Below are 27,805 nucleotides of genomic sequence, written 5' to 3' on the forward strand. Positions count from 1 at the left end.
GTTTTAGAAGGGCCTCTACCAAATGCTTAGTACAGTGTACTAAGTGCTCAATAAATGCTACTGATTGATTCGTCCTGCCCGGGGTGGTAGTAGCCTGATCCTGCCCACAAAAGCGGTCTGCGGGCGGCCCACTGCTGATGCAATTCACTACGCCAGCAGTCTACGGGTTGCTACCCTATTGCTGCAAAAAAGAGGATTCTCTTTCAGAACTGACATCACATTCAACCTAGGAGAAGCTTTGGCTCTGGAAGGAAGGGCTCAGAGTTTGGGACTATTTGTGGATGGCCATAGGATTTCCCATGATCACTTCTGTTTGCCTTCCTTTATTGAAAACTTGATGTTTCACTTTCCACCTACCACATTACCGACAACTTCACAACCTTTTATAGACCTGACGTTTATTGAAACTAGGGCCCGATTCCGGGATGAAATGCTAAAGATAGGAAAGCATTTATGATATTTAGTGGGCTTCAAGGCCATAAGGGTATTTTTAAGTTTACTATGAGATAATCAATAATAATCACATTTTCAAATGCCTCAACCTTTTCATTGAAAGGTCTGCATTCAGCAAAAGCCACCCTCTATACTCAGCACATCTTGCTGGACAAGAGAAATCAATCACTGCGATCTTTGCTTTACAGTGGGATCTTCCCATCTGGGGATCATTTTCCACAGCAAATGCTTCTTCTAGTACACCATGGATCTGAAGGCTTTAACTGATAAGAGACTAAAGCCTCGGACAGTTCAGAAATACTGGGGATGCTGCTGTGTGGAACAGAGAATTGTGGTTACTCAGTTTGGTTTAACCAAAGGCATTTGACATCAGCCTTTGTTCATTTTGACCTGGGGGTTTGGCCAGGTGGTGGGATGGAGGGCTCAAATTGTGTTGCCAATTTGTACTTCCCAAGCGCTTAGTACAGTACTCTGCACATAGTAAGCGCTCAATAAATACGATTGATTGATTGATCAAATAATCAGTGCAACTTCCAAGTGAGAGACATGAAGTGCGGTCCTGCATCAGACGAGGAAACACAGAATCTCCCATAGTATCTCAGCTGGCTCCGTAGAGTCACATGTGCACAAAGGTTCGAGATTATGACACCGCCAAGTTTTAGTCATTACAAGGTGAAAGTCTTGGTTACACCGTTTCTTCTCCTCGGTAACATTCAGAGAGTATTCACGGTTCGATATCCTGTATTCTGTTTATCTCTGTCCTTGTCTTTTAGGTTGTTTTTGTGTTTCTATTGTTCCCCCTTTTCTTGTGTCTTAGCTTCTGAACTCCTTGTGGGCCAGAGATCATGTCTGATTCTCATTAACGGGTTTCCCCTCCAGAGCTTAGGACAGTACTCTGCACCCAATATGCACGTCATAAATACTACGGGATGAACAAATGATTGGAAATCTCAAATCCTAAAAAAATGGAAGTGGGGAGAAAAGAAGAGATTTTGTCAGACCAATGAAAGTTTGGGGTTTGGATAAGGTGAAAAGACCAAGGCAGAAGTGGGGTCAGGGAGAGGAGGGAGAAGAGAACTAGAGGCAGAGAGGGGAGAAAGGCTTAAAACGGGGTTGGGATAGTTCAGCAGGAAAGAACAGTGCTTGACACACAGAAAGCACTTAACAAATCCCCCCGTCCCCCACGATAATGAGGGGAGGTGGGCAAGGAGCACCCCAAGAAACAAAGAGAACATACGGGTAGACCATAAGACTGGAGAGAGAGGATGGACCTTCAGAGAAAATGCCACACACAAAAAAAAAACAGTGGAAAAGAAAAGAGACAGGGCAATCTAGGGAGAGAGGAATGTGAGGGAGGGAGAATTCTGAACTTGGGCTGCAAAACAGCTGTTTGTGTTATACAGACTCTCCGGAGGCGGTGAACATCAACTACAGAACTGCCTCTCACCCCGCCCCCGAACTTGACACAAATGCTCTGTTCATTCATTATGCCATTCACTGGTAGAGAGTCGTCTGGCTCTCTGACATGCTGGATGATGGCAGCTTGTCGGGAAAGCAAGGACAGGCGGGCGAGAGAGCAGTCTGTGTGAATGAATGGAAGGCCGGGCTTTCTGAATGGGGGAAGGTGCGCTGGGGATAGTCTGTTCAAGCCAAGCAGACGAACAGGGAATGGGGCCTCGGCAGTATGCCTGAGTCCGTCGCAGAGAGGAAGAAGTTAAGAACCCTGGTGAATTCTAGTCGTGATCTACAAAAAGCCTTGAAGCTCCTTTAAAGAGACAGGAGCACAATCTCCAACAGAAAGGAATCTCAGCGATAAATCTCTCCTCTTATTGTTAATTCCAAGGCCCTCCCTCTGGACTAAATGGGACATAACTCCCTCCAGCTCTGCACCTAAGAGGCACTCAATAATACTATTTATTGAAGATGATGACAAAAACAAAAATGAATTATATTAAAAGTAAACAGGCTCCAAAGAAAGATACCCTAGATCAATATTTATGGTGTCACTTTAAACATCACTGGAGCATATTAAATAATAGGGGCCTTATACTATTTCTGACACTTTCCATTGAATCTTCAACTAGGAGGACAAGCAAAAAGCGGGATAATCAAGGGCAAAAATGTTCCATTGATTTCCTTTTCAAAACTTGAATTTGCTCCCTGAGAATACTGGCAACTCTGTTCCCATCAAGTGTCTTTATTTTAGGAAAGAAAGGATATTCCCCCATCCTCTCCACCTGTCGGCTGGGGCACGGCAATCAAACCCACTTGATTTGAGTAGGAGTCCACAAAACTAATGAATCAACCACGCTAACCAAAATGTCCTGAACAGCAATAGGTAATCACGGATTCGATGTCATAACACTCCTAGCAGTTTTACTTTAAGTAAACATTTCTCGCCGGGAACTCACTCCAAGCTCAGCTTGAAGTACTACTCTGAGTTATTTGGGTAAATATCTCTAACTATTTTTATGTTAAAGAGCATTTTGCTCTGCTCTCCTGATTCAAAACTGGCCGGTCAAATTATCTTTAAAGTACACAAGGAAAGGTTGTGAAAAGCTGGAGCAAACACAAAGACCAGAGAATCTGAATGGCTGGGTATGGCTAGCTTGGGCCACTGCAAAGGACCACCCCACCCCAGCTCATCAAGGCAAATCGCTGGGAGATTGAGGAGACGATGAGGCAAATGATAGCCCATAGCTCTGCATCAGGTCGGGGTTCTCACTCTGGTTCCGCAATCAGCGGTATTTATTGAGCATTTACTGTGGTGCAGAGCACTATACTAAGTGCTTGGGAAAGAACGATACAGAGGTGGTAGACATGATCCCTGCCCACAAGAAGCATACAATTCTGCCAGTAGCAGGATGCCTGCTGGGTCTGTGCCACCAGGGTGAGGGGTTCTGACCGAAGGACCACTGAGGGCATTCGGTGAGGTGGACAGTGGCTACCAATCAATCTGCGCATCAGGCAGAAACTCCTCACCCTGGGCTTCAAGGCTGTCCATCACCTCGCCCCCTCCTACCTCACCTCCCTTCTCTCCTTCTACAGCCCACCCCGCACCCTCCGCTCCTCTGCTGCTAATCTCCTCACTGTACCTCGTTCTCACCTGTCCCGCCATCGACTCCGAGCCCACGTCATCCCCCTGGCCTGGAATGCCCTCCCTCTGCCCATCCGCCAAGCTAGCTCTCTTCCTCCCTTCAAGGCCCTACTGAGAGCTCACCTCCTCCAGGAGGCCTTCCCAGACTGAGCCCCTTCCTTCCTCTCCGCCTCGTCTCCCTCTCCATTCTCCCCGTCTTACCTCCTTCCCTTCCCCACAGCACCTGTATATATGTATATATGTTTGTACATATTTATTACTCTATTTATTTATTTATTTATTTTACTTGTACATATCTATTCTATTTATTTTATTTTGTTAGTATGTTTGGTTTTGTTCTCTGTCTCCCCATTTTAGACTGTGAGCCCACTGCTGGGTAGGGACTGTCTCTATATGTTACCAACTTGTACTTCCCAAGCACTTAGTACAGTGCTCTGCACACAGTAAGTGCTCAATAAATACGATTGATGATGATGATGATGATGACAGGCCTGGGAGGAATCCTGAAAAATAGCTGACCAGCCTGGGTGCCGTGGCTACCGAGGCAAACCGCCTGCCACATCACAACACTAGGGCACAGCATCAGCACCATGCTGGGGTAACTTCAACTGAAAATGGGTTTCACCCATCCAAAACCTTCGTATGCATTTCCCAACGTTATACCCCTCCTGACCTATTCCCCTGCCACACTCCATAACCCACCAGAACCGTCACTGGCAGAAACAAGAGAAAGGGAGTGGGGCTGCCCAACCCTCTAATCAATCCCTTTGCACAGGTATTTGGTCCTGTAACTTCAGGCCGAGGCTTGTATAACATTGTTTTTGATGGGAGGAGACTCCATCACCACCAGGCAATCAATCATCATTTTTCTCAATTGCAGATGAGTGGATTAGCTGATTTTTCGTTGGTTGAGTGCACAACAGGCAAATCCCAAGCCGCATCACTTCACCTCATGGTCAATTGGGAGGTCAATCCCTCAACAGAACAACACTGACATTGCTTTTGTAGGAATTTATCACAGGTCTGCCGATTCTAAGAAGCAGCATGGCAGCTCAGACCTGGGAGCCAGAAGGACCTGGGTTCTAATCCTGACTCTGCCACTTTTCTGCTGTAGGTCTCTGGGCATGTCACTTCACTTCTCTGTACCTCAGTTACCTCATCTGTAAAATGGGGATTAAGACCGTGAGCCCACTGTTGGGTAGGGACCGTCGCTATATGATGCTGATTTGTACCTCCCAAGCGCTTAGTACAGTGCTCTGCACACAGTAAGCGCTCAATAAATACTACTGAATGAACGACTGTGAGCTCCAAGTAGGACATGGACTGTGTCTAACCTGACAAACTGGTATCTACCCCAGCACAGTGTCTGGCACGTACTAAGTGCTTAACAAATACCATAAAAACACGTCTCACTGGGCCTCGGCACTTGGTCCCATGGCTGCTTTGGCACTTGGGGTCTTGACTGTTGAATAACATGGATCGGCCCACCTCAGTCTCCGCACTTCCCAGAAGTCCAGCTGGTCCCTCTGAGTCTGTCTCCTAACACTTACACAGTACTGAATCCTCCTTTGGCATTTCATGGTAACATCTTTCACATAACTGCCTCTCCTGAGGGATCTTATTAAAAGGGCTTTTTTTCCTCCTCCTGGTGGTGGTGGGAGAAGGGGATGGGAAAATACCATTTCCTGGGTCGCTGTTCTGCTTTCTGTCTCAGGAGAAGAGAATGACAAAGGGGAGGATGCTCTTCCTTGTCTTTTAGGTTGCAAGGCAGCCTGCTACCTCTTAGGACCACCCAGCTGAATCCTGGAAATACTCAAGGCTTGACTTTTGGGGCTCTAGGATGAAAATCAGCTTCCCAGGATGAGGTGGATGGGCGAGTGGATTAAAACACTCTCCCCTGGCTTCTTCTTTGGTGACATTCCACACTTTAGAAAGAGTTTGCTGCCTCTCTCAGAACCCACTGGGAGGGGGAGGTCTCCCTTGAACCGCACCCTGTCGGCCGTCTCTCATTGTCTGATGCCTGCCCTGATGGAACCCAGTTCTGTACTCAAACTTTTCTCACTGAGGATTCGAAAGCATTTTCTCCTTTCCCACTGCCTTCCTGAGAAAGAACTATATCTCCATCATCCTCTACCCAAAACTGACTGAATTTCTCCATAAGCACCTGTTCAGTTGGCCTGGGTGCCCTCTGACACTCTTCTCTCTTTTTGGATTTACTAGCTGTGACTGAAGAACCCAGGGACAGTATTAGCTGCCAGTAACTTCAGATTTCATTACCCCAACAATTAGCATCCTCTATGCCAAAGCTTGGACCGAGGGCTGCATTGCAGAGCTCTTTGGCACCACCAGTTTCTGTTCCACTTTCCCTCTCAGAGCTTGCATCCCTGAAACTGGCAACTCCCAGCCCAAGGCCAGAGCAGAGAATGTGTATTCAAGAGCAGCAACACTCACGGTAGAGAGAAGTTTGGCCTTGCCCACCCTGCCCTGAGCTCGGCCATCCTTCTCTTTCTGATCTTCACTCAGCTGCTTCTTTCCTTATGAAAGGAATCCCTCCTTCAGGAAGTTACTCTGACTTGCTCTTCTCCCAGGCTAATCTAGTTCAGAGAAAGCTGTTTCCATTCCCTAGCTCGGTCTCATTTCCCTTTTCTAAGTTTTGCTCACATGGCCCAGGAGTAAATGACCCATAAGGAAATATGGTGCAGAATGTCAATTGTCCTTTATTAGGTGTGTAGAAAGGCCCTTGTGGGCAGAAAAAATGTCCCCTACATATGTTTCATTTTCCCAAGTGCTTAATATACTGCATTATGTCCAGTGGGTGCTCAATAAATACCATTCATACTCCTATTACTATGCAAATCCCAACACTAGAAAAATACAGAACGCCTATCCCCAATTTAGAGGTGGAGTGTGGAAGACTAGGAGCAGTCTAAATTATTTGTCCTATGACACGGAGATCACCTGGGAAAAAGGTCTGGGGAATTTAAACATGTGATACTTTTTCTCCCACTTCACATTTTAGCAGACCGAATGTTTTTAAGCATTATGCCACATAGCATTGCCCTATTATCCTATGGGAAGCAGTATCTAGTGGAAAGAACAGGGGCCTCGGAGTCAAGAGAACTGGGTTCTAATCCCAGCTTCTCCACTTTCCTGCTGTATGACCTTGGGCAAATCACTTAATTTCTCTAGGCCTCAGTTTCGTAATCTGTAAAATGGAGGATGAAATACATGTTTTCCCTCCCCTTTAGGCTGTGAGTCCCACAAGGAACAGAAACTGTGTCTGACTTGATCACCTTGTATCAACCCAAGCTCTTAGTGCGCTGCTTGGCTCATAGCTTAAAAAACATTATTTTTATTATTTCCCATCTTCCAATCAAAACCATTCCTTTAAAAATCACAATTTCCAATGACGAAGCTACTCGTCTATTGCAGATGGGAAAACAGGCAAATTCTTTCAAAATTAAAAGTTAAAAGTGGTTTTAAATGACACTAAAACACTCTTGAAATTAGCCCCAATAAAGGAGAAGAATCAAGTTATTCCATGATATGTACTAACCCACCATTTCAAAATTAGATTTCGTGTTTTCATGGTGAAGACATATAAGACGCTATGATTACTCTTCTGATCTGAGTGACTCTGAAAATGATTAAATGAAAACTTACTGTGTATTCTGGCCCCGATGTGTCATTTGAAGACGAGGAGGGGGAAGAAAAGAGAGAAAGACAGCATGATCATACAGGCCACATTTTCACTAAACACAGAACTATGTCACAGATACTTACAATAGCACTGTAATGGCTAAATATAGCAATGCATTTTTCCCACCTAGGAAATAATATAAAAACTCAGAATATTAACAGGCCTGTGCTTGTAGCCCTTGCACCTGAGAAATACACAATGAAGTCTCTGGACACTGGGGTCCAGAATGGCAATGAGATTAGCATGCTAATTATTCTAGGGAATTTTGTATCGGAGGGGAAAAAAGGACTGCCATTTGACGAGCGGAATGAAAAATGTGCCCTTATTGCCAAGTAGTCTGAAGTGATGTGGAGAAGATCAAACGTGACCGAGTGGGAAGAGCACGGCCTGGGGAGTCAAAGTTACGGGGTTCTAACCCCAGCTCTGAAACTGACATGCCCTGGGGCCTTCTGCAAATCACTTAGCCTCTCTGGGCCTCAGTTTCCTCATCTGTAAAATGGGAGCAATGATGCCTCCCTCTCCCTATCTCACAGGGTGGTTGGGAGGACAAAATAGGATAAGTAATATGAAGGGGCTCTACAAGTCCTGGGTATTATTTCATCTCAGAAGGGAGTTTTTCCGGTTCAATTTTTATATTGAAAAGTGACCTCTAATCACCAGATGAGGGTTTTTCCGCTGTTGATAGTACTCCAGGTACTGAGCTGAGAAGCAGCATGACATGGTGGAAAGAGCACGGGCTTGGGAGTCAGAGGTTGTGGGTTCTAGTCCCGCCTCCGCCGCCTGCCAGCTGTGTGACCTTGGGCAAGTCACTTAACTTATCTGGGCCTCAGTTACCTCATCTGTAAAATGGGGATGAAGACTGTGAGCCCCACGTGGGACCATCTGATTACCTTGTATCTACCCCAGCGCTTAGAACAGTGCTTGGAACATAGTAAGCGCTAAACAAATACCAACATTATTATTATTATTATTACTGGACATTTAATTCTCCTTAGGGATGGGACCCAATTAGCAGAAGGAATTAGTGCAGGACGGTGACTTGAGATTGAATGATCTGGTCAAAATCAGACTAACCGACTCATGATTATTGTGGTAAGCAGACCAGGTAGAGCCTGGATAAATCAAATCCACACAAAGTTCAAATGTTTCTTTTTTAGCCAAGAGCTTCAACCTCCTTGATGACCAAATGTCTGCCAGAACTTCCGACAGAGAGCACCTCCCTTGACTTCCCCTTCCCAAATGCTGGCGCCAGGACAAATGAGCTCTGAACCAGCCAACAGATGGGACACTAGAAGGAGACAGGAGAAAAGCCAAGGGCAAAGGATGATGCCTAAGCTTGACAATCAACCCTGAATTGCGATGAATTGGCTGTGACTAGTGCCCACGGACTCACCTGTGATCGTATATGGATAGTAGTTCCAGGCCTTCTCCGTGACATAAAATATTTTCGGGACAACAGCTCTTGCCCAGCTAGGTAATTTGCTGAAAATAAAGAACAGAGAGTTCTAATGGGGGTCGGTCTCTGAGCCTCACCTATTGTTCGTGCGGCCCACACCTCCACATCGCCCAGGGACCAGACTGACACATTTTCCCCTCACGCTAGCTGTGGTCTGTGCATTTCGATGCAATCAGAAACCATTTCCTCTGCAGGGTTGCGTGTACTCGATGGGGCTGCGGAAAGGGAGTTCTGTGGACACCACCTGGTGAATGTTTGAGGTTAGAACTTTTTCCACCCAGCCCTCACCCAGCCCCAAAGGAGGCTGGTGTGGTTGTAGCCCGGCCCTGCCTTGCCCTTTAGTCCCAGGTTAGGGCAGGGGCTTCAGACCATGGAGTGGGTCAGGTCTAATCAGTAAGCCGTGCTTTCCGTCTGCCTGTCTCCTCCATTGGACTACAAGCTCTTTGAGGAACAAGAATGTGTGTCTTGCTTCTGATGTACGCGCCCAAGTGTTCGGGGAAGCAGTGTGGCAGAGTGGAAAGACCACTGGCCTGTGAGTCAGAGGACATGGCTCTGCTACTTGCCTCTTCAATTCTTTGTGCCTCAGTTCCCTCATCTGAAAAATGGGGATTCACTACCTGTTCTCCCCCTATACAGACTGTGAGTCCTATGTGGAACCTGATTATCTTGTATCAACTCGAGTATTCAGTACGATGCTGGACACATAGTAAGTGCAGAACAAATATCACACTATTACTAATCCAGGACTTCTCGGTAAGCACTCAGTAAATGACTATGGTATTTGTTAAGAGCTTACTATGTGTCAAGCACTGTTCTAAGCACTGGGATAGACAGAAGTTCATCAGGTTGGACACAGTCCCTAACCCACATGGGGCTCATGGTCTTACTGATTGGATGCTCGACTGACGAACAACGGAGGGTAAGGAGGGAGGAAGGGAAAGCAGCTGTTGTCCAAACTACAACTTTCCTTGGAGTATTGGGTTCGGCTGGCCAAATGTAGAAAGCATTCCTCGAAACCAATTGGGCGTGGAGGACAGAACCACACCGGCAACTTGGGAGGGAAGAGGCTACGCTCCACATAGGGAAAGATGGCAAAGAGAGATTTTCTAGTCCTAGCTTCTTTGTACATTGGCTAGAACATGGAGAAAAATGCCCCAACATCAGGGAAACTGGACAGAGTCCCTGGGACAGAAATCGCCTGGTCCCCAGATGCTGGGATCAGGGAAGGATTCGGATGAGCACAGACGAACTTGGTGTTTGACTTCTCTGGGTCTGGGGAAAGAGGCAGTTTTTATAGGGTGGAGTACACCCTGCCAGCATTTTTGCACTGCTGGGGGCAGTACCTAGATTAATCAATCAATAGTATTTATTGAGCGGTTAGCCTGTGCAGAGCACCATACTAAGTGCTTGGGAGAGTACAATATAACTGAGTTGGTAGACACGTTCTCTGCCACATTGCAGCATTGCTCAGTGTTCTGCAGGTTGTTAGTAAAGGGTGGGACAATGGGGTCCACCCTCCCCTTGCCCCCATCCCACCCTTCTCTCTGCACCAAGAAGGACAAGAGGCAGAGACAGAGAGACTGGATCTGGGGGCCTGGCCCTTCAGAAGCCCTGGGCCTACAGAAATGACAGTGCTCTAGCAATGACAATGGAAATGCTATCTCAGTAGGAGGAAATATTCAGTTTTCTTGGACAAAACTCAAAAACTTTCCAGGTTCCTCAAAACTCTTTCCTCAAGTGCCTCCAGTCCAAAATGTCCCCGTTCCTAAGTGTATTTATTCATGTTCTCTCTCTCTCCCCCGGCCTCCAATCCCCCAGCGAGTCAAGAGCTCCACCTTCATCCGTCTGTATTACGGCGATGACCTTAGCCAAATCAGGAAATGACAGATACATCCTGAACAAGGTTGTGTACAGAGGACCTCATCACTAACTAAAACTTTTTAGAAAATCAAGCATTAATGCAGCTTCCTTTCTCCCACTCTCCTTCCTTTTCAGATGAACTGTTGAATTTTCCCTCAAACCCTCCTGGATAGTGGAACCCCTAAAAAGTCCTGCAGAAATTCACATTCAGCCCTTGCACTTTCCCCACCTCTGTGTCACATCAGGCGGTGAGGGGAGGGGGCGGCGTCTTTTGACATTTTCTTTTTTGCTCCCGCCACTTTGCTGCATTCTGGTTCTGGTGCCCACAGCTGCTTGCCTCTGGGTCTGATGTCTAATACATCAAATCCAGGCAGATGACGCAGGCTTGTAGCTTTTGAAGGCCACACGCTGCCGGGAAGCAGTTCTGAATTTTAAGCCGAGTCTACGGCGGGGTTGAAAGCCCCTCCCAGCTCTGGGTTGGAGCCAAGAAGGCATAACTCATGCCATCCGTCCACTTCAGCTATCCCCAGAAGCTCTCCGCTTCCCATAAACTCACTGCTTCTGGTCCTGCTGTCCGCAGCTCTAGTGCCTTGCTTAGTACAGACAAACCTGCATTTCTGATCGCACTCTGGATGAGATGGGAACTCTGGGTTCTTAGGAGGATTAACAAACTGGGAAATCAGAGCCTTTCTTCCTCGATGGGAGGAAGTATCAAGATGAATGCAATTACTCTAAAGCGGGATGTCAGAGGCAAGTGAGTTGAGGCAGTTTAATAGTTCACATAACAATTCCTCTCGCAAGCTCTAATGCAGAATTTCTAACGCTAATAAAACCATCTCAGTGGTAACTGCTCATTTGCCGCATGCTCACACCACTTCTGGCAAAGGGTTTATGGTCTGGGCCAATGAATTACCTCAGCAGGCACTGAGGCTGCAGTGCAACAAGGGGCTGGGCCTGGGGGATGGGGAAATGAGGTGGAGTTGGCATTGGGGAGCCTGTCCCACCAGAAGCAAACTGGGACTGGGTCCCGACTGCACCTGTCCATTGTGATACTCACCTGGTGGGCCAGGTAGAACACTGGGGCTCCTCTCACTGAAGCGCCACATCCCCAATGTTTTCAGCCACAGGAAACTTTAATCTTGGCTGCGACTAGAATCTAGAATTCCAGCGGTGACTGGAATCTAGAACCCAGCCAAGGCCTGAGTCTAGAATCCTGGGAGTGAGTGGAAACTAGAATCTCAGGAACAATTCAAATCTAGAGTCCTATCAATGACCGGAATCTAGCCTGGAAACCCGCAAGAGTTCTGCATTCTCATGAGAATCGTCACCTTCCAACACAGCTCCACTCCTAAGCAAGTAGCGTTTTCCTGGGATGGTGAGGGGGGCAAACAGATCGGTTCACTGTTGGCACTTGGTTTCCTTATCTGCTTATGGTCACCATTCAATGGGACTTAGCTTCAGTTAGGGTACACAAACTGCTACTATAATCCACTTGTCCTATCAGACTCATACTAAAGCTCTACATCTGACTTAACTTGTCCATGTTCTGTTGATGTTGGGAAAGGACTAAGAATCTAGGCTCTAAGAATTTGACTGCTGGTGAACCATTTCAAGAGCTTTTCAAACCTTCCAATGGATCCCCTTCCCCAACCAGAATCTCCTTCGATTCTCCGCTCCTTCTTCACCACCATCAAGCCGTACGCCTTGTTCATGATGAAGTGGGAGGGAATAAGGGCTCTTCCAGTCATGATATGCTCCTTGCCAAGACATGCGCAGTACTAATGTTCTGTCTCTGGATCTCCCCTACACAGTCTTGTGCCAAAACACAGCCTGGACAGGAGCACAGCAGCAAATGAAGTAATGCTAACGCTTAAGCTTACCAGTCCGTTTTCTGTTTCCCTCTCCATTAAGCCTTCCGTGGGGGCTCAATCCACTTCACTGGATACATCCCACCATCACCCATTCAAGATTCATCTCAGAGAGAGTCAGAGGCTAGAATCCATTACGCCTCTAGGCTTTAAGTCCCCACAGGCCCCTTCCAACCATTCCTACAGCTAGAGAAAAAGCCCTCAGAGAAAGTCCCCTCTCCCTGGACTTCCCAAATTTAGAGGCAGTTTGGAGTCTTTCCTCAATGGAAGAGAAAACTGTGAAAAAAGAAGGGGGGTGGGCGTTCTGCTTCTGACCCAAGGGTTTGGCCCAGGCCGCCGGAGTCTAGGGTGGGTCGGCGGACGAGCCTTGATGTCTGGCCCCATTTTGGCCCAGTGGGAAGAGCATGGGCCCGAGAGTCAGAAGGCCTGGATTCTAATCCTGGCTCTGCCACTTGCCTGCTGCGTGACCTTGGGCAAGTTGCTTGACTTCTCTGTGCCTCAGTGCTCTCATCCGCAAAATGGGGATTCAATACCTGTGCACCCTCCTATTCAGAATGTGAGCCCCATGTGGGATCCAATGGTCTTCTATCTACCCCAGCGCTTAATACAGTGCTTGGCACATAGTACCACTTAACCAATAGCACTTTCCCAAAGTTACCAGTATGAAAGCAAAAAATCAATAGTCCAGCGCCTCTCCTAAACTGTCCCTCGGTCACCTGTCACTTGGTTCATTAAGATTATAGTCCCACTAATGGGACTCGTTGGAGATGACATGAATGAGGCCGACTGCGCCTTTCATCTCTTTTTTTTTCCCATTAGTCCAAAAACAATATTCTGACCTCTCATTTCCCCTTTGTGCCAAATGTCTGGAATTCCACAATTATTTGATAATAATCAATTGTTCTTTTAAACTCAGTGGGCAGTGATTTATGAGGTCTTTAATTTAAAACGACTTTTGCAGCTGCCGTTCTTTACTCATGTTAGTAAACGGTTGCCTGTCCTCGCAGCTCCTGTGAAAGCCACTACGGCCGGCTAGAAACCAGGGAGGTTAGCAAAACTCATATCCGCTGGGCCACCCGGGGAGTCGGGAAAATAAGGGGATTGCACTAAATGGCCATCTCCACTGGACCAGAAAAGGGGTTCAACCTGTTGATCATTTGCCTTCCCAAGTCCTGCAGTCTGGTGTGAAATGGAGGCGGGGAGTGGAGGAATGGAAGAGGGAAGAGGAGCAGTTTCTCCTTCCCTGGACTGTCCCCGAGCAAATAAGCTCCCAGCCAGGGAATCTGGGCTGAGGCAGGAGAGAAGTTTCAAGAGTGGATCTAGGGGTCTTAAACTCCGGGAGAGGGATGGGTCGACTAAAGTGCAGGGCCCAGGGAAGGAGCTCTGATTCACCCAGCCCCAGGGGCGAGCAAGCTGAGCTCCCCTGTAGACCGTGCCGGTGGCATGGCAAAGGGAGGGCTTGGCACTCTGGCAGGAAAAATGGTGCTCTCTCTCCCCCCGAGTGCCCAGGCCCACATCAGCAGCACCACACTGAGTAGCTGGCATCTTTCCCTGATGGGTACCTGCCAGCTCAGGCTAATTAATCCTGCAGTCGTGGCGGTGAAGAGCATGTTCTCTTCAAGGCTGAAAAACAAGTCTAAAAATAGCCCCAGGATTTTCAACGACCCCCTCCCTTGGGCAAATTGGCAGATGGAAATAGGGGAGGGGGCGAGAATGGGCTAGCGATGGAGAAAAAGGGGAGATACTGCTTTCACCCACACCCCGGGATCACTGCTCCCACACCTGGCCAGCCCCCGGCTCTGTTCTTAGGGTGGCGCTCCTGGGATTTTGGCCACCTCAGAGGAAGCCAAGTAAAGGCACCAGGAAAATACCTAAATGTACAGTAACTGTGTCAAAATGACACAGGTGAAGGTTTTTTACAAAGTACACAGAATCTATAGTTTGGGGGACTCCTGGTACCCTCCTGATGCTCAGAGCCACTGCGCTCCCTCCTGGGTCCCTGTGAACACGGCCACTACTGTTTAAATGTGGGACGCGGTAGCCAAACCTGAAATGTGAAGGGTGGAGGGAGAGGCTGGGGGGATTAAGATAAAAATATCATACTAAGAAGCATCCAGTGCAACATGTGCTGGACTACTGGCTAACCAAGCTATGGGGGAGGCAAGGACTGCTGAGCATTCCCTCCCCTGCAGGAGCCTCAAGCTGTCACCTTATCCAGAGGTGCCACTGCTGGGCTTCTTGTGCCAGGCATAGCCCTAGCTACAAACAGACCGCAGAAACTCAGAAGCTCAGGAATTGTGTGTATTGGGGTGGGGTGGGGGGATGGAGAAGGCAGGAGGAGCAGGAAGAGGAGGGAGCCTTTTCCACAATAGCCCAGAGGAAAGAAAGGTGAGTTGAGTTGACTGCAAGGAAGTACACTTTCTCGAGGCTCAGATCCTGCATCTCAACCCTCCTTTGCTCCCAGGACCAGCCCTACAACTCTGCTCCACTTTCTCCCCTATACCTCTGCTCCAATTTCTCCCCAACACCGACATTCCAAGATGCTGAAATCCACAAGGCAAGACCTCCTCTCGCCCCTTCAGAATGGCCCCCCGCCCAGTCCCCAGCTCAGCTCCCAGTTCAGTGTCCATGGCAGAGATGAGCTGGCTGAAAGGCTCAAACCATGGGAATCCAAGCTATTCATAGAACAGTCACACTGTTCTAATTTGCATTTCAGCATGATTCAGGAATTCCCAGGCAATGTAGGCAGGATGGATGGAGGACACCGGGCAGAATCGGCCTCAACTTCTCTAAATGGAAGTCCAGCCACTGAGAGACAATGAGGGGCCCTGGATCCCAAGAACGGATTTCTTCTCCCTGTACAGAACAATCCCCTACAGTCTTCCTGGGCTAGGGTAAAGACCGAGGAAGGATTTAGGGACAGGAGTAGAAACTTACTGGGGAAGGAAAGTGGAAGAGGATGTCCACGAGCCAAAGTATAGGGCTCCACCAACTGGAATTTTGTTTGGGGAATGGAACTGCCTATATTTAGTGGATTCTCCAAGGAAAACATATAGACACCACAACCTTGCCGCCATCACAAGGGGATTGATTTTTCTGCAGGGCTATTTTTCTGCCTCTAAATAGGAGAAGAATTGGGGCTTCAAGATCAGGTTGAGCCGGTGGCATTTTAAATTCATCTGGCCAGGCCTTCCACTGCTCCCTGAACCATCTACTGATGTTCTCCCCACGACTCCCAAGCCTTCAGACCCTCAGGCAGAGAAGCTTGGACCCCCAACAGTGGTTCAAGTCCCCAGAGGAGGCAGCTGCCATTTCCCAGCTTCTACTTCAGAGGCGGCTCTGAAATCTGACAAGAGTGTGGACTGCCCACAAGGGTATTACATTTGTACCTAGGCAGGAACATGGTTTGGAGGTGAGCTATCTCGGTCTGCTTGGCGAGACTGAAACCTCACATCAAAGATCAAATCTCTCAGGTTGGAACCCACAGGAGCAGGAAGTGGTGTCAAAAGAAAAATGCTTCAGTCTTGGTTATGGACTTTGAATGCAAAAAAAGTCAGTACAAGGGAATGGACTCTGGTGAACACGGAGAAGAAAAGCAGCAATACTCAGTTATAGCAGGAGTCATGGAAATTGGGGAAGAGATTCAAGAGCATATTTCAAGGGTCATATAGAGTGGTTTCAATAAACTGTCCTTTAAGTCAGTGCTGTGACTGGACCTCAAAGATGTTTTCTTCTAGCGAAAGAGAAGACCCTGCCTTGGGGAAAATAAGGAAGCTCAGATCCCAGAGGTCGTTTCTGTCACTGCCTCTCTACTGGGATGCCTTGATGCAGGAGGTCAACTATGTACAGAACTAGTGTTTGCTCCTACAGTAGCCAGACAGTCCTGTTTTCAGCAGGTCTGCCCCCCTGCCTGGCACTGTGTGTGGGGGGAGTGGTCAACAAAGGGATGTCAACAGTGGCTACCATATCTATTCCCAATATTTACTTTGCTGAGACCAAACTTGTGACACCAGCAGCTCAGCTGGCCAAGCGCCAAATATGGTGGAGCTGGGGAATCCGTCAAGGGGAGCAGACAGGATTCAATTCCTCCCTACAGGCGCTCAACCTAAATGATCAGATGAAGCTTAATGCCCTGGGTGGGACGTTTCATTTGTAGTAGCTTTACTTTGGCAAGATACCTAGAGTTTGCTGTGAAGAGGAAGAGGAAGGCAGGGGGATAATAGAGACGGTGCCCTGCCTAGCTTCTTAGTCAACTCTGGCGAGAGTTGGGGCAAGGTGAAAGTCACTTGGATGGGAGATATACACTTCTGAGACAGAGAACGCAGGCGGGAGGTGGGCCGGTGGCCACCAGGACCGGGTCCCCTGGATTTCTGAGGGAATCTTGTGGGTCGGCACTTTAATCCCACAAGTCCTTGGGAATGTCAGACTGGCCTTCCAATACACCCGGAGGCACTTTTGTAGGACTGATCCCACCTGGACTATGGAGTTACCATCAAGGGAAAGACAGTATCTTGCCAGAGGAAGGAAGGCTGGAGGTCAGAGCCCCGGCCCTTAGAGCCTCCGGCCACTCACCTGTTGAGATACACCCGCTTCTCCGTGAACTGGCCGTTGCCATGGTTCGGGTCTTCAAAGGGCTCGTTCTGGACGACCTCCACCCCTTCGCCGCGGTCGCTCTGCTCATGGCTGTGTTTGCTGATCATGTACAGCTGTCCTATCCTGTACTGCAAAACAAACACAGGGACAGAGGGCTCAGTCGGCTGCTGAACCAACAGCACACCTCCCACCCAGAGACCGCATTGTGGCCCCTCATCCTCTGCCAATCAAGAGTCCAGGCTTCCGGCCTGCATGCCTCAGCTCATGCTGTTCCCCCTGCGAGAATGCACACCCTTTCCCCTTGGCCAAACCAGGCTCCTCCTCTTCTTTTAAGGGATTCTGAAAACCCACTTCCTCCATGAAGCCTTCCTAGATAAGCCCTGCTTGTCTTTGTTTCTTGGATCACTCTCGCGTCCCCAGCACTTTATGTTGATGCCTCTAATTAGACAAATGCACTTACATTGTTTGTACTCATGTGTTTGTTCACTTCTGGGTCTCAGTTCACAACTGGCCTCTGCCTTCGCCAGTCTCTCAATAACAACAACAATAATAATGATAACAATGATGATTTAATGTGGCATTTGTTAAGCACTTGCTATTTATTCATCAATTCATTCAAAGGGTTTACTGTGTGCAGAGCACTGCATTAAGTGCTTGGGAAGTACAAGTCGGCAACATATAGAGACGGTCCCTACCCAACAATGGGCTCACAGTCTAGAAGCAGGAGACAGACAACAAAACAAAACATGTAGACAGGTGTCAAAACTGTCAGAATAAATAAACGCTATGTGCCAAGCACTGCACTAACTTTGGGCCAGGAAAAGATAATCAGGTTGGGCACAGCCCTTGTCTCACACGGGGCTCAGAGTCTAAGAGGGAGGGAGAGTAGGTATTTAATCCTCATTTTTCAGGGGAGGAAACTGAAGCACAAGGAAACTATGTGACTTGTTCATGGTCACACAACAGGCCGGTGGTAGAACTGGGATTAGAACTCAAATCTTCGGGCTCCCAGGCCTGTGCTCTTTCTACAAGGCAATGCTGTCCCATAAATAGTATTTTTTTGTACCTATTAGGTGGCTACTAAGCTCTTGGGAAATTATGACAGAAGCGTAAGGCACAAACCCTGCCCGTAATGATTTTACAATCTAATGTGCTGTGTCCTGTGTGTCAAGTGCACAGGCCCCTCCCCAATCCCTTCTCCTTCCCAAGAATGGAGAGGCTTGTAAACTCCATAGAGAGCAGAAGGGAAACCCCAGGAGAGAAGGGGCCCCTCTAGGGCACTGGAACTCAGGACACTGGGGAAGGCAACCGGGAGAAGGTAATCTCCAACTTCCAGAATTCTCCAAGTGGAAAGAGCAAGGGCCTGGGCATCAGAGGACCTGGGTTCTAATCCTGGCTTCGCCATCTGTCTGCTGGGTGATCTTGAGCAAGCCACTTAACTTCTCTGTGCCTTAGTAACCTCATCTGTAAAATGAGAATGAGGGGTGTGGTCCCCATTGTGTCCAACCTATCTTCTATCTATCTGAGAATTCAGTGAAGTTCATTCATTCGTTCAATCGTATTTATTGAGCGCTTACTGTGTGCAGAGCACTGTACTAAGCGCTTGGAAAGTCCAAGTTGGCAACATATAGAGACGGTCCCTACCCAACAGTGGGCTCACAGTCTAGAAGGGGGAGACAGAGAACAAAACAAAACATATTAACAGAATAAAATAAATAGAATAAATATGTACAAGCAAAATAAATAAATAAATAGAGTAATAATATAAATAAATGAAGTGCCTAGCACATAGTAAGCTCTGAGCTACCGTTGAAAAAAAATTATCCTACTCCCTTAAAGGGACATGTTCTGTCTTTCTGGAGTTCTCTGCATTACCCCACCCTCTTCCATCCCCATGGGGATCCTGAGTAGGGTGGATGTCACGGGAGAAGCTGGCCTTTGTTTCTCATTCTGTGGGATTTGGAAGATGCCAAGCTAATCTTATAGGATAGGCATGGGGGCAGGGTGGGCAAGTGGGAAATAATAATCATTATGGCATTTGTTAAGAGCTTACTTTGCGCAAGGCACCGTACTAAGCGCAGAGGTTACTACAAGCAAATCGGGTTGGACACAGTCCCCATCCCACATGGGGCTCACAGTCTTAAGATCCCCATTTTACAGATGAGGCGCAGAGGAGTGAAGTGACCTGCCTAAGGTCACACAGCAGACAAAGAATAGTGCTTTGCACATAATAAGCGCTTAACAAATACCATCATTAAGTGGCAGAGCCAGGATTAGAACCCAGGACCTTCTGCCTCCCAGGACCATGCTCCACCCACTAGGCCATGCTACTTGCCTCCACATAAATCTAGGCCATCCTTGGAGGCAGAGGGCTAGGCATCGACTAGCTACCGCGAGACGTGTCGCACGTGGCTCCCCAGAGATCCGACCGACCACGGAATTCAGGCCCTCCTTCGTGCGTAAGCGAGAGGAGGACGTTTATAAATAAATGGAGCAAGTGGAAAAATAAGAAAACCAACGACGTAAGGAGGAGACCCGATCCTCCCGAGGCCTGACCCCCGCAGGTCCGACGCACACGGGGGTCCTGTTCTCAACCCGGTGGCAGGTAGAGGGCTAGAGGCGGGGCCGACCCCTCGACCCTGCCTGCGTCCGCTTCTAAAATTACCCTGGCTGCACTGGAGTCTGTGTGCCAAAGCCCCGGGGTCCATTCCTGGTAACCATGACAATTGGAGAAGATCACAAACACAGGGCTCTGCCAGCGCACTGGCTTCTGCAGTTGGTTTGAATTTTTTAACGTAGTGGCACCCACTCTTGCCTAAATTCAGATTTGTGCCTTTGGTGCTTGGGGGAAATGATGTCAATGAGTTGCGTTTACCAAGCGGACTGGAGGCGCCCCAGATGTATTCAGTGACTTCCCTGGGGCACACAGAGGGTCATCTGCATTTCCCTCCCATTAGACGGTAAGCTCCTTGTGGGCAAAGCCCATATCCTGTGCTTCTATCCTACTTTCCTAAGTCTTTAGTAACAGGGCAGTGCAGTTGGGGTGCTCAATGAATACCATTACTACTGCTGCTTCTACCTGAAAATAAATTGTCCCTCCTACACTCAGGAAATGTGTAGGAGAGGCAACTCCACATCAAACACAAACTCTTCATGTTTGGCTTTAAAGCGCTCAACTTGAACCCCCTTACCTCATTTGAACCCCCTCTCCATCCCCCCATCTTACCTCCTTCCCTTCCCCACAGCATCTGTATATATGTATATATGTTTGTACATATTTATTACTCTATTTATTTATTTATTTTACTTGTACATATCTATTCTATTTATTTTATTTTGTTAGTATGTTTGGTTTTGTTCTCTGTCTCCCCCTTTTAGACTGTGAGCCCACTGTTGGGTAGGGACTGTCTCTATATGTTGCCAACTTGTACTTCCCAAGCGCTTAGTACAGTGCTCTGCACAAAGTAAGCGCTCCATAAATACTATTGATTGATTGATTGATTGACTGATTTCATGGCTCTGTTATTACAACCCAGCCTGCACACTTCACTCCTCTAATGCCAAACTACTCACTGTACCTCCAACTCGACTATCTCGCTGCCGACCTCTAGCCCACATCCTGCCTCTGGCATGGAACACCCTCCCTCTTCATATCGGCTTCATATCGGCTTCAAGCGCTTAGGACAGTGCTCTGCACATAGTAAGCGCTCAATAAATACGATATCAGACAATTATCTTCACCTTCAAACTCTTACGGACGGTACGTCTCCTCCAAGAGGCCTTCCCTGACTAAACCATCGTTCCTCTTTTCCCACTCCCTTCTGCATCACCCTGATTTGCTCCTTTCATTCACTCCTCCCTCAGTCCACAGCCTTATGTACATATCCCTAACTTATTTATTTAAATTAATGTCCATCTCTCCCTCTAAACGGTGAGCTCGTTGTGAGCAGGGAATGTGTCTACCAACTCTGTTATACTGTACTCTCCCAAGCGCTCAGTACAGTGCTCTTAGTACAGTGCTCTGCACACAGTAAGCGCTCACTAAATACGACTGAATGAATGAATGAATGAATAAAAGCTCAACAAATGCAACTGATTGAAATGGAGACAATCCCTTACCTCTTTCCTCCTTTCATCCCAAAGCTTCCATTCCCCAAGGCCTTTTCTTTCACACTGCTAAGGAGAGTGCCCTATCTTCTGGGTGATTTGCCTGGTTTAAACTCTGAACAACTTCCTCTCCTACATGTATTTATGCCCATTCACCCATCTTAATGGGTAACAAGGACTCCAGCTTTCAGATTTGTTTAGTGAACCCAGAAATGCCAAGTGGTAAATACCAACAGCATGAATAAGTGCCAATCTGAGGCCACTGGCTAAGGCATGAACTCATGGGCAGGAAGGGAGCCTTAGGGCTGCAACACAGACCTCACAAACTCCTTACTTTTTGTTACCCCTAATAGCAACAGTAGTAGCAGCAGTAGTAGTATTTATTAAGTCTTACTGTATGCAGAGCACTGCACTAAGCACCGGGAGAGAATATACAGGTGGGAATTAGACACAGTTCCAGGTGGTAATTGGACACAGTTCCTGTCCCTCATGGGGCTCACCACTTAAGCACCACCTTAGCACCCACTACTTCTAGAGAAGCAGCGTGGCTCAGTGGAAGGAGCCTGGACTTTGGTGTCAGAGGTCATGGGTTCAAATCCTGGTGCCACCAATTGTCAGCTGTGTGACTTTGGGCAAGTCAATTCACTTCTCTGTGCCTCAGTCACCTCATCTGTAAAATGGGGATTAAGACTGTGAGCCCTACGTGGGACAACGTGATCACCTTGTATCCTCCCCAGCGCTTAGAACAGTGCTTTGCATGTAGTAAGCGCTTAACAAATACCATTATTATTATTATTATTCTTGTTGAATTTTTGTACTTTTCGTTTCATACACTCTGTCATTAGCGCACCTCCTCCTCCTATTTTTAAGTTATTTTAGTCCGTCTTCCCCACTAGAGTATAAGCTCTTTGTGGGCAGGAATCATGTCTCCTTCTATTGTCCTCTCCCAAGAGCTCTGTACACATGGATTGATTGACAGTAGTAGTGATGAGCATTAGTATGCACCATGTACTGTATTAAGTACTTGGGAAAGTTCAATCCAAGCACAAGACACATCCCCGACTTCCAGAAGCTTGGCCTTAAGAAGCAGCACGGCCTAGGGAGAAGAGCACAGACCTGGGAATCAGAGGGACCTGGGTTCTAAATCTGGCTCCACCAATTGTCTGCTGGGTGACCTTGGGCAAGTCACTTCACTTGTCAGTGACTCAGCTGCCTCATCTGAAAAATGGGGACTGAATACCTGTCCCCCCTCCTACTTCGACTGTGAGCCCCAGGTGGGAAATCAATCTATCAATCAATCAATCGTATTTATTGAGTGCTTACTATGTGCAGAGCACTGTACTAAGCGCTTGGGAAGTACAAATTGGCAACACATAGAGACAGTCCCTACCCAACAGTGGGCTCACAGTCTAAAAGGGGGAGGCAGAGAACAAAACCAAACATACCAAAAAAATAAAATAAATAGGATAGAAATGTACAAGCAAAATAAATAAATAAATAAATAAATAAATAAATAGATAGAGTAATAAATATGTACAACCACATATACATATATACAGGTGCTGTGGGGAAGGGAAGGAGGTAAGATGGGGGGATGGAGAGGGGGACGAGGGGGAGAGGAAGGAAGGGGCTCAGTGTGGGAAGGCCTCCTGGAGGAGGTGAGCTCTCAGCAGGGCCTTGAAGGGAGGAAGAGAGCTAGCTTGGCGGAGGGGCAGAGGGAGGGCATTCCAGGCCCAGGGAAAGGGACCTGGGTCCCACCTGATTGTCTTGCATCTGCCCCAGTACTTAGAACAGCTTTTGACACAAAGAAAGTGTTTAAGAAATACCATGAAAAAAACACAAAAGCATCTTGTACTCTAGCATGGGAGGCAGACATAAAAATGTGTACAGATGATAGAATCAGAATGAATAACTGAAGGTGCACCTGACTATTCCGATAGGCTCAAGGGCTGAGTATGGATATAAATAGGAGCCCGACCCCCCCACCCCCTCAGGGCGTGCGTCATTGAGCCGGTCCTCATGCCCGGGTTCTGTCCACCTGGAGAGCTTCCTGCTCGGGGAGACACCAGAATCCAATCACGGAGGCATTAGCATGCGAGGCGGTAAAGCCGATCCGAAGGAGTAGGCAGTAGAGAGCTGTCTGCGTGCAGAGGAAGGTGTGAGCATCACTGACAATTCTGGTGGGTCCCGCCTGAAGCACGCGATGTACCCTGCTCTCGGGGAGGAAGAACTATCAGCTGCGGTTCAGTGAGACTGTCGGCTGAGAGAGGTGATGGGCATGGAGGCGAGGGACGGTGACGAGGGGAAAAAGGCCATCTCCCTCCTGCAGTGAGTGCGGGAGTCAACGGGAACGCCTATCACAGGTGGCAGCGATGTGGGGCACCCTCCAGGCCTGGTCCACCCCTGTCACCCTCTCAGCAGAGCTCTGCCCGCATCATCCCGTTCCAGAGAGGAGGTGGGCAGAGCTCGAGCGGTTCCCAACGGAAAAGCTGCTGAAAGGACTCCAGAATCGATCTTCCCTCCTCCACGAGAATAGATGCGAGGCCCGCAGTCTCTGTTTCCAATTTGAGAACCTCTGACCACGGCATAAACCACAGACCTGAGAGAATGACAAATCAACGACCATCTTGGCTCTTACCCCAAATCTGATGTTTGTTTGATTGAAAATTCATAAAACAAAACAAAACAAAAAATCAACCAGGCCCCAGGGGCTCCATCTGTGCTAACCCACAATGCTCAATCTGCCCTGGCTACGGTCCCTCTGAAGCTAAGTAATAAGAAAGCGAGGAGATGGCGAAATGAGGATGGCCAAATCTAATGAGCCCGGAGGCCTTCTGAAGTGAAAGTACAAAACGAAAAACTGCCATATTCCGAAGGAAAAATAAAGATGACACGATTTTCTCATGGGACTTATAAAAGCCGGCTCTGACTGGGTCCAGATTTCAATAAAGAGAAAAGCATTGCCTTGAAACTTAGCTAACTAAAACCAATGGATGGATAACAAAAGTCTGATATCACTAGGCAGATCAAAGTGGTTCATTCATTCATTCAATCGTATTTATTGAGCGCTTACTGTGTGCAGAGCACTGTACTAAGTGCTTAGAAAGTACAAGTCAGCAACATATAGAGACGGTTCCTACCCAACAACAGGCTTACACTGTAGAAGTTAAAACCACATTGTATGGGATGCAGCAGAGCAATTACCTGCCAACTTTGTCCAATCTATTGTTACAATTTAGCAAGTTTAGGTAATCATCATTAGAAAAAATCAGGGCAGGAGAGCTTCTTCCTGGGCTGAGCCTTCACCAGAGCTATTAGTGAAATACGGCCATCCCAAATAATCACCCCCAGAGTCAATAGCAAAATAGGGAAGGGGGACACAGTCTTCCCAGGATTCAGACTGCACAGTTCTCCCATTAGAGTTGGGGAATTTGGGGGAGCTGTTTTCTGGAGCTAGAAACTGCACTTGAAGGGGTTCAAATGACAGAGTACGCTTTCTCCTCTGACTTCAACATATGAAGGGACTTGCTACCAGGGTCATTAGTAGCCATGCCCAAGTCAGTAACTCTTAACATCAAAATGTAGCAGTGCGGTCAGCATCGCAGTAGCCTGGCCCCTTCCCTGGGGAATGGCATTCACATGTGGGGTGGTTTCACTTCGGCCTAAATCCCTCCCTATGATTTACCTTCCTCCTGGCCTTTCCCCTCACTCTGTGTTAGGAGTCAGTAAATATTCGATGCTCGTCTCCCCCATTGGTGTGGAAGCTCCTTGTGGGCAGGGAACAAGTTCTCTGCTTCTGTTGTGCTTTCCCGAGTCCTCAGTACAGTGAATCGCACATAGTAGGTGCTCGATAAATACGGTTTTGACTACTATGGTAACGTTCATCTGCTAGTGGGTGGAGATCTGGCCTTCCCCACTTGCCCTCAGGGGTGCTTCTGGGTGTGGTGGGCGGGTAACGCCAGACAGGCAGATCCTGGTGATCTGAGAGGGCGATGCTCTGGAGCAGAAAATACAAACTCATTCCTGGGGATGGGCTGTCTGGTCTGGCTCTAGGTAACTAAACAGGCCGCACTTTAAAAAACGCTGCTGGTTACCGATTGATTCTTGTAAAATAACAAACAACTTGGTGCATTATTATTAAATAACACCCAAGGGGAGTTTGCACAGGCTGTCATCCACATTTTGATGATCATTAATCACTATCAAGGCATTTATTAAGCAGGTACTATATGCTAAACTTTGGACAGAAGCCCCCCTAAAGTTCACTATGGTGAGGAAACGTGTCCGCCAGTTCTTTGGCATTGTACTCTTTCAAGTGCTTAAAGCAGTGTTCTGCACAAAGTAAGTACTCGATAAATACCACTGATTGACTGATTGATTGGCAGGTCTGCTGCCTTCCCTGATGGCTCGGCTAGCTAGAGCAACCAGGGCTACCTGGGGCTTCAGTTGGTAGCCGGAACCTTTATCCTCAGTCCCCAAATGGAGGAGGATCAGGTGGTCCAAAGATAGAAGACTGGCCTGGGGACCTAGCAGCAAGACTCTTTTTCAGGCTCCACTCCCGACTCTGTGGAGTGGCCCTGGAGCAACTCGTATTGTTCAACTGTGAACCATGTCCCGTGAACCTGTGAAAAGCTTGAGGCAGTAACACACATGATTTACCCCTTAAGCCCTTGATAGTCACTCCGCCTTTAGACCCACAGCACTTATGTCCATATCCTTACATTCTGCCATTTCTCCTATCTGTCATTTATTATGTATGTCCCCCTCACCTAGACCTAAGCTGCTTGTGGGCAGGGATTGCGCCTACTCATTCTATTGTATTGGATGCTCCCAAGTGAGTAGTACAGTGCTCTGCATATAATAAACACTCAATAAATACTACGGATGGACTTGCTGGGAAGTGACTGGGGCTTTGGGCCTCGTGTTTTGCACAAGGGCTACATCTGAGATGGGGAGGCATGAGTCTTCTAGACTGTGAGCCCGCTGCTGGGTAGGGACTGTCTCTATGTGTTGCCGACTTGTACCTCCCAAGCGCTTAGTACAGTGCTCTGCACACAGTAAGTGCTCAATAAATACGATTGATTGATGAGCTGTGATTTGATTTTCCCTTACAGCTGGTCACAGGGGATCCATTCAACCTCCAACGCTGCCCCTAGGGAACCGCCCCCCACCACCCTCCACTTGCTCCCATCCTCTATATGGCTGGGTGGGGGGTTAGGGGCGGGGAGAGAGTGTTCTGAGATTCTGGGGAAAGAGGTGTTACAATCGATTAATTCTATTTATTGAGTGCTTACCAGGTGCAGAGCCCTTTTTTTAAAAAACGGTATTTGATAAGCATTTGCTTTGTGCCAGGCACTGCACTGAACGCTGGGGTAGATACAACCCTATCAAGTTGAACAAGGTCCTCGTCCGACAGGCGGTTCAAGTCCTAATCTCCATTTTACAGATGACGGAACAGAGGCCGAGAGAAGTGAAGTGACTTGCCCACGACCACAGACAAGTGGCAGAGCCAAGATAAGAACCCAGATCCTCTGACACCCCAGAGCACTGTAGTAAAACACACCGAGTCACCCTCAAGGCAAAACAAAAGGGCTTGCTAATATGTGTAGAGGAAATATGTCTTGAAAGATGGGGGAACCCTAAAAGGACTGACTTAAGTGCTAGTCCCAGCCATGCCACTAGCCACCTGGTTGATGTGGGGCACATCAGTTTGGACCTCGGTTTCCTCTGCTTTAAAATGGGGAGAAGATGCCCGCCTCTCCCTATCTTGGAATTCTGTGGGAGCAGTGTGGAAAGCTGAGAGAAAAAGAATTTCAACATCTGGATCAGGTGATGGGGAAACGAAGCCCCCTGGTCTTCGGCATCACGTCAGCTCTCTCCCCGCTGGGTCAATAAACCATGAAAAGCAATATCCGATCCTACAGAGAAAATACAAACTCAAGACCTCATATTTCAGTATATCAGTGCCTCATCGTATATTTATCTCTTCTCCTGGACATTTCTACCGACCCTGTGAGGTGTCCTGTTTACGCAGGAGCTGAGTGATTACGCCAGGAATAGAGGAGAGTGAACAAAGATTTAAGTCAGAGCTACATTACCGATATTTGAGTCTGTGCCCTACCTTCTGCTTCTGTCTCAAGATAACTGGCACCTCCCATCTGTCTCAAGCTAACTGGGACCCCATCTTCGGCTGATACACAACTTGTCAGGGGGTAACAAGTAGGGCTGCCCTGGTTATTAGGCAAATGGATTTTTGCCCAAGGCCCCTACCCTCAAGTGGCCCCCTTTGGTGCTGGCTTTGTGTGTGTGTGGTTATATATATATATATATATATATATATATATATATATATATATATATGCATACATGAATGAGAGAAAGTGAGAAACAGAGTGAGAGAGAGAGACAGAGAGACTGCCCAGGAGTGAATCTAATGAAAGGTTGAAAACATTCCAAATGATTTGCATGTATCTAACTGCCTTGATTGCTGTCTTCTATCAGATTAACTGACAAACATTATGGGGATTTTACAAAGAATAAGAACATTAGCCTTAACTGGTCCTGACAGGGTAATCAATCAGCGATATTTATTGAACACTTACTGCCTGAGGATCACTGTACTAAGGGGGTGGGAGGGTACAAAAGAATAAATAGACCCCATGTCTGCCCTC

General features: G+C 47.7%; 1 protein-coding gene across 3 annotated transcripts in view; it reads right to left on the bottom strand.

Annotated features, from left to right (window-relative positions):
* The window catches only part of PITPNC1 (phosphatidylinositol transfer protein cytoplasmic 1), a 175,277-nt gene that overhangs the window by 71,145 nt on the left and 76,327 nt on the right, over positions 1 to 27,805 (bottom strand). For 2 of the 3 annotated variants that reach the window (XM_038757508.1, XM_038757510.1), the window contains exons 2-4: positions 17,007 to 17,155; positions 8,644 to 8,732; positions 7,214 to 7,221 (exon numbers count right to left, since the gene is read on the bottom strand). In XM_038757508.1, coding sequence (XP_038613436.1) covers positions 7,214 to 7,221; positions 8,644 to 8,732; positions 17,007 to 17,155 — 246 coding nt within the window. The remainder of the gene's footprint in view (positions 1 to 7,213; positions 7,222 to 8,643; positions 8,733 to 17,006; positions 17,156 to 27,805) is intronic. The other variant, XM_038757509.1, reaches the window with a different exon arrangement.

Source organism: Tachyglossus aculeatus, chromosome 15 (assembly GCF_015852505.1).
Source record: "Tachyglossus aculeatus isolate mTacAcu1 chromosome 15, mTacAcu1.pri, whole genome shotgun sequence".
NCBI lineage: Eukaryota > Metazoa > Chordata > Mammalia > Monotremata > Tachyglossidae > Tachyglossus > Tachyglossus aculeatus.